General features: G+C 42.7%; 1 protein-coding gene across 1 annotated transcript; it reads right to left on the bottom strand.

Annotated features, from left to right (window-relative positions):
* Window positions 1-533: 533 nt before the first annotated feature.
* On the bottom strand, window positions 534-2369 carry sowahab (sosondowah ankyrin repeat domain family member Ab). The gene has a single exon (XM_073820262.1). The coding sequence runs from the start codon at window positions 2367-2369 to the stop codon at window positions 1080-1082; it is 1290 nt and encodes a 429-aa protein (XP_073676363.1). The 3' UTR covers window positions 534-1079.
* Between the last annotated feature and the right edge of the window lie 5183 nt (window positions 2370-7552).

The following is a 7552-nucleotide window of genomic DNA, read 5'->3' as shown; positions in this document are numbered from 1 at the left end:
ACATGCAGCTTTTGGCTTCACGAGACATTAAATGATGAACTGGAGTTGTGTGGATTACTGAGATGATTTTATCAGCCGTTTGGACTCTCATTCTGACGGCACCCATTCACTCCAAAGGATCCATTGGTGAGCAACTGATGTAATGCATTTCTCCAAATCCCCAAACTTATCTACATCTTGAATGGCCTAAAGGTGAGTACATTTTATGGCCCAAATTCACAGACAGGGCTTAGACTAAACCAGGATTAGGCCTTAGTGCAATGAGAACATTTAAGTAATTTTATAAACATGCTTAGAAAGAAACATTACTGGTGTGCATCGAGACAAAACCAAGTCACTGATATATTTTTAGATAAGTGAGTGCAAGTTTCTTTCAGTTGAAACAGCTCAGACTTACATTTTAGTCTAAGACTAGGCTTAAGCCTTGTCTGTAAGTGGTGAGTGTATTAAATTATTAAAATTGCATTAAATAAAAAGTGTTAATACATTTTTAGGCCAACTACTCTTTTAAAGTAATTTGTTTGTATGTTTTGCAGTTACAGCATGAGAATGTTTGAGGAAAAACATTGAGATTTTCATGAAAATGTCAATGTAACCCAACATTTATAACACACTTGCACTCTTAAAAATAAAGGTGCTTTAAAAGGTTCTTCACTTCGATGCCATAGAAGAACCACTTTTGGCTCCACAAAGAACCATTCTGCTTATTCTACACCATTCTTACCTTTTTATAATCTGATGAGCTTTCTTTCGCCACAAAGAACCTTTTGTGAAACAGAAAGGTTCTTCAGATGTTAAAGGTTCTTTATGGAACCATTTAGACAAAAAAGTTTCTTCTATGGCATCGTGAAGCCCCTTTAATTTTAAGAGTGTAAGCCAGTTTTCTTTCATATGACATGGACGTGTTCTTCAGCCTTTTCAGCTGCATTAGTGCTAAAAGCATTTACTTTTCACTTAATCATCTGTAAACACAAGGATGTCACTGTAATCACCAATTAAATTAATAACACATTATATTAAACCTACAACCAATAAGTACGAACAATATTTTTAGAGTGCAATCTTTCAGTTGAGATATTTTACTGCAACAGTTTGCGATTAAGTGCAACACTCTTTCTGGGATCTTCATGATCATTTCTAATGAAGTGGAAGCTTTGCCGACGTCTGTGTTTCTTTTTATGTCCAGCGTCGTGAGTCTGAAACTGAAAGAGTTTACTCAAGGTGGTGAATCCTTTCGGGAGGTCTGAGAGATTCTGTGCATCCCGCTGCAGGCTGTGAGGGTCTCCAAGCATCTTTCTGATTTCAATTGAAACATCTGCACTCAGATAATAATAGGGTTTTTTACCACCGTTGTCCCGTATGTTAGTATCGGCAGCATATTCACACACCAGGATTGATATCACATGTTCACGGCTGTGAATGGCGGCTATGTGGAGAGGTGTGTACCCATCATAAGACTTGGCATTCACATCGATCCCTGCGCCTCTCTGTCTGGAAACATCAATGACTTTACAAACCATTTCACCATTTCCGCTTTTCGCGGCCCAATGCAGGATTGTGAATCCAGACATGAAATTTGGCTTCGCTGCCAGTTGAGGGTCTTGCAGCAAAAGGCTGTAAATCTGGCGCCAGCTTCCCGTGGCTGCTTTCACGAGCCACTCATGCTCCATCGATCCCAAAGGAACTCCATCTGAGACTTTAGCCTCATTACCACCAGGTTTGGTGAGTTTGGTACAACTTCGCAATTGCGGCGAACCCTGTGCCTCCAGCTCCTTTCGTTTGGCTCTCAGAGACCTGTAGAGAAAAACTTCTCCTGCAGCACAAGTCTTGACTTTCATAGTTCGATCGGCGGCTGGTGGTTCTAGGCTTGTAATATCATGTTGCAGCTCACATGATGGAGATTTTATGGCCACAAGAGCAAAAACAGCCCCTGTTTTGCCACTTTTAGCATCACTTGTCACACTGAGCACTCTGGCATTATAGTCAGATGGTCTTTTAGGATGAACAAACTCAGCATCATATGCACTTGTACTGCTCTTGCTCAGAGTTTGTGGTGAGCAAAGGCAATAATTGTTATTAATAATGTCCACATTCTCTACGTTATTGCATGGCGATTCAGTAAAACTGAGTTTTTCACCTGAGATGAATCCTTGGTACTTTTTCTTCACGGCCACATACTTTACATCATCCACTTGTTTGACCACTGCGACGTTGTTAACCAGGCTTTTGAACAGATCTCGGTTGTGTTTCTTTTCCGTCGGGTCGCTGGAGTTTATGAGTCCTTTGAACTTGCTCACAAGCTCCGAGTTTTTCACTTTGCCTCCGCGCTCCAGTAAAAATGTTAAGATCATATCTTGAGTCAAAGCCATTTCAATTCTGCTGTATATTTGTCTTGAGTTGTGTGAGATGTTTCAACAACAACAACCTGCTGTTTCCGGTTATCCTCTGAAATCCGCGTGCTTCCCTTTTATCCAAGACCCGCGCGTGAACGCGCTGCGAATGAAGGATGCGGCTGCGCGTGCACGGCGGAGAGTAGCGGAGTTCACGCGCAGCAGCATCATCACCTCACAGATAGAAAAAGATTTGTAAGTGTGCATCTTGCTCCACAGCTCTTCATTATCTATTTACCTATAAACAAAGGTATTTAAGAACATGTTGACTTATCAAATAACAGCCTTTAATTCTAAAATCATTTTAGCCATAATATTGTGGTTTGCATGCCATCTTCTGGTTAGTTCATTTTTATCGCTCTGCTGCTATTTTTTTTACAAGTAGTATATTCTCCAAACTTTTTTTATGCAAAAATACTATACTATATCGAGGACAATAGAGGACAAAACATCACAAATAATACAAGGAAAAAAGTCAAATAAATAAATGAAATACAAAACAAGCAAATAAATAACGTAACATGAACCAGATGGGGAAATTATACAAGGTTAAACACTGAAAGCAATTTTTGAATTTTGAATTATTATTATTATTATTTAATTTTTTAGCCAATCAAAGACAAAACGTAAGAATTATAATCAACCAGAAAAATTGACAGTAGTGGGTTGTTACTCCAAAATGTACATTTGTGAATAAAACATTTATTTGCCAAGTATAATAAAAAGATTAACAATATATTGAATTTCTCCAGATCTGCAGATGATGAAAAACAAACACACATGCATCATGAGTGTATTAAATTATTAAAATGACATTAAATGTAAAATATTAACACATTTTGGGGCTAAATATTCAATTTAAATTATGTTTGTTTTGCATTTACAGTATGAGAATTTGAGATGGGAGGTAAAACATTGAAATTTGAATGGAAATATCAATGCAACCCAATATTTAACCCAATATAACACCGATTTTGACACTTGAAAAGAACTCTAAAAAACACGAGATTATTTTTCATCATAAACTTACCATTTTGAACTAGACTACTCCATCATACGACAATTTAAAGTTGGTTAATTTTGGGAAACAGCTTTACACAGTCCAGGAATAGTTACAGAGAGCTGCAGGACTGTGAAACGCTGTGACGTTGAAACCCGAAAGTGAAAGTAGCTTTTCATTGATCGCTGAACCAGGAAGCTTGTTTTGGAGTTCGTGCCTGAAGTAACCTGACTAGGAAACATACTGTTTTAACTATAGCAGAAACAGGGATTCGCATTCGGGATTTAACACCAGCTCATTGAAGGTAAGATCACTTCACGACAAACAGCGTCACGATCACTCAGATCACTCACTGCTTATAAGGTTATGTGCGATTGCTTCAGGTTATGTCTCTTATGAAAACATTACACTACGAACCTGTTTGCTTTGACTGTTATAGGAGTTCATTTATCTTGGCAGTGTTATATTAATATCGCCGTTTTTGTGGCATGTCCTTGAGGAAGTCCCCGTTTTTAAAACAACAGCCCATGAAATATGTAGCCTAAAACATTACCCAATGAGGCCGAATATGAGAACCCATATTTGATGAATTTTCCACTTCGCGTTAGTGCACTAGTTTTGCTTGTCCAAGGGCCCTGCCGAAAAAAACTGCTAAAACCAGCCTAAACTCGTTGGAAGTAGCTGGTCCGCCAGTCTGACCATGCAGCCAAAGAGGTGACCATAACCCCTCTAAAACAAGCCTGCTGACCAGCTAAGACCAGGCTGGATGGTCTCTCCATTTTTGAATTTTTTTTTTCAGCTGGGCGTCTCCAAACCTGGTCCTGAAGGGCCAGTTTCCTGCAGAATTTAGCTCCAGCTTGCCTCAACACACCTGCCTGAAAGTTTCTAGCATGCCTAGTGCTGAAAAAACACACAGCTAGAACCAGCCTAAGATGGTTGACTGGTCTTTGCTGGTTTAGGCTGGTCTTCCTGGTTTTAGCTGGTTGTTCCAGCTGGTCTCCCAGCCTGACCAGCTAAGGAAGTGGCCAAAACTTCTCTAAAACCAGCCTGCTAAGACCAGACTGGATGGTTTTAGCTGTTTTTTTCAGCAGGGGGGGGGGGGGGGTCCAAACCTGGTCCTGGAAGGCAGGTGTCCTACAGAGTTTAGCTCCAGCTTGCCTCAACACACATGCCTGAAAGTTTCTAGCAAAAAAACTCAGCTAATACCAGTTTAAGATGGTTGACTGGTCTTTGCTGGTTTAGGCTGGTTTTAGCTGCTTATTCCAGCTAGTCTCCCAGCCTGACCAGCCAAGGAAGTGGCCAGTTTTTAGCTTGTCTAGTGCTAAAAAAAACCCTGTTTACACTAGCCTAAGATGATTGACTGGTCTTAGCTGGTTTAGGCTGGTTTTAGCTGGTCATCCTGGTTTTAGCTGGTTGTTCCAACTGGTCTCCCAGCCTGACCAGCTAAGGAAGTGGCCAGTTTTTAGCTTGTCTAGTGCTAAAAAAAACCCTGTTTACACTAGCCTAAGATGATTGACTGGTCTTAGCTGGTTTAGGCTGGTTTTAGCTGGTCATCCTGGTTTTAGCTGGTTGTTCCAGCTGGTCTCCCAGCCTGACCAGCTAAGGAAGTGGCCAAAACTCCTCTAAAACCAGCCTGCAAAGACCAGACTGGATGGCTGGTTTTAGCTGGTTTCAGCTAATTCCAGCTTAAGATGGTTGACTGGTCTTTGCTGGTTTAGGCTGGTTTTAGCTGGTCTTTCAGCCTGGCTAGGCTGGTCATCCTGGTTTTAGCTGCTTATTCCAGCTAGTCTCCCAGCCTGACCAGCCAAGGAAGTGGCCAGTTTTTAGCTTGTCTAGTGCTAAAAAAAACCCTGTTTACACTAGCCTAAGATGATTGACTGGTCTTAGCTGGTTTAGGCTGGTTTTAGCTGGTCATCCTGGTTTTAGCTGGTTGTTCCAGCTGGTCTCCCAGCCTGACCAGCTAAGGAAGTGGCCAAAACTCCTCTAAAACCAGCCTGCAAAGACCAGACTGGATGGCTGGTTTTAGCTGGTTTCAGCTAATTCCAGCTTAAGATGGTTGACTGGTCTTTGCTGGTTTAGGCTGGTTTTAGCTGATCTCCCAGCCTGACCAGCTAAGGAAGTTTCCAAAACCTCTCTAAAACCAGTCTGCTGACCAGCTAAGACCGGACTGAATGGCCAGATAAAACCAGCCAACCAGCTTAGGCTGGTTTTAGCTGTTTTTTTTTCAGCAGTGGGTCTCCAAACCTGGTCCTGGAAGGACGGTGTCCTGCAGAGTTTAGCTCCAGCTTGCCTCAACACACATGCCTGAAAGTTTATAGCAAAAAAAAAACTCAGCTAATACCAGCTTAAGATGGTTGACTGGTCTTTGCTGGTTTAGGCTGGATTTAGCTGGTCTTTCAGCCTAGCTAGGCTGGTCATCCTGGTTTTAGCTGGTTGTTCCAGCTGATCTCCCAGCCTGACCAGCTAAGGAAGTTTCCAAAACCTCTCTAAAACCAGTCTGCTGACCAGCTAAGACCGGACTGAATGGCCAGATAAAACCAGCCAACCAGCTTAGGCTGGTTTTAGCTGTTTTTTTCAGCAGTGGGTCTCCAAACCTGGTCCTGGAAGGACGGTGTCCTGCAGAGTTTAGCTCCAGCTTGCCTCAACACACATGCCTGAAAGTTTCTAGCAAAAAAAAAAACTCAGCTAATACCAGCTTAAGATGGTTGACTGGTCTTTGCTGGTTTAGGCTGGATTTAGCTGGTCTTTCAGCCTAGCTAGGCTGGTCATCCTGGTTTTAGCTGGTTGTTCCAGCTGATCTCCCAGCCTGACCAGCTAAGGAAGTTTCCAAAACCTCTCTAAAACCAGCCTGCTAAGACCAGACTGGATGGTTTTAGCTGTTTTTTTCAGCAGGGGGGGGGGGGGGGGGTCCAAACCTGGTCCTGGAAGGCAGGTGTCCTACAGAGTTTAGCTCCAGCTTGCCTCAACACACATGCCTGAAAGTTTCTAGCAAAAAAACTCAGCTAATACCAGTTTAAGATGGTTGACTGGTCTTTGCTGGTTTAGGCTGGTTTTAGCTGCTTATTCCAGCTAGTCTCCCAGCCTGACCAGCCAAGGAAGTGGCCAGTTTTTAGCTTGTCTAGTGCTAAAAAAAACCCTGTTTACACTAGCCTAAGATGATTGACTGGTCTTAGCTGGTTTAGGCTGGTTTTAGCTGGTCATCCTGGTTTTAGCTGGTTGTTCCAACTGGTCTCCCAGCCTGACCAGCTAAGGAAGTGGCCAGTTTTTAGCTTGTCTAGTGCTAAAAAAAACCCTGTTTACACTAGCCTAAGATGATTGACTGGTCTTAGCTGGTTTAGGCTGGTTTTAGCTGGTCATCCTGGTTTTAGCTGGTTGTTCCAGCTGGTCTCCCAGCCTGACCAGCTAAGGAAGTGGCCAAAACTCCTCTAAAACCAGCCTGCAAAGACCAGACTGGATGGCTGGTTTTAGCTGGTTTCAGCTAATTCCAGCTTAAGATGGTTGACTGGTCTTTGCTGGTTTAGGCTGGTTTTAGCTGGTCTTTCAGCCTGGCTAGGCTGGTCATCCTGGTTTTAGCTGCTTATTCCAGCTAGTCTCCCAGCCTGACCAGCCAAGGAAGTGGCCAGTTTTTAGCTTGTCTAGTGCTAAAAAAAACCCTGTTTACACTAGCCTAAGATGATTGACTGGTCTTAGCTGGTTTAGGCTGGTTTTAGCTGGTCATCCTGGTTTTAGCTGGTTGTTCCAGCTGGTCTCCCAGCCTGACCAGCTAAGGAAGTGGCCAAAACTCCTCTAAAACCAGCCTGCAAAGACCAGACTGGATGGCTGGTTTTAGCTGGTTTCAGCTAATTCCAGCTTAAGATGGTTGACTGGTCTTTGCTGGTTTAGGCTGGTTTTAGCTGATCTCCCAGCCTGACCAGCTAAGGAAGTTTCCAAAACCTCTCTAAAACCAGTCTGCTGACCAGCTAAGACCGGACTGAATGGCCAGATAAAACCAGCCAACCAGCTTAGGCTGGTTTTAGCTGTTTTTTTTTCAGCAGTGGGTCTCCAAACCTGGTCCTGGAAGGACGGTGTCCTGCAGAGTTTAGCTCCAGCTTGCCTCAACACACATGCCTGAAAGTTTATAGCAAAAAAAAAACTCAGCTAATACCAGCTTAAGATGGTTGAC

The sequence above is a fragment of the Garra rufa genome, chromosome 16, assembly GCF_049309525.1.
Source record: "Garra rufa chromosome 16, GarRuf1.0, whole genome shotgun sequence".
Classification (NCBI taxonomy): domain Eukaryota; kingdom Metazoa; phylum Chordata; class Actinopteri; order Cypriniformes; family Cyprinidae; genus Garra; species Garra rufa.
Note: the sequence above shows the minus strand (reverse complement) of the source record. Positions and strands in the feature narration are given on the sequence as shown.

Bases quoted from the DNA above. Each gene is read 5' to 3' on its own strand.
- sowahab (XM_073820262.1), bottom strand. From the start codon at position 2,369: ATGGCTTTGACTCAAGATATGATCTTAACATTTTTACTGGAGCGCGGA.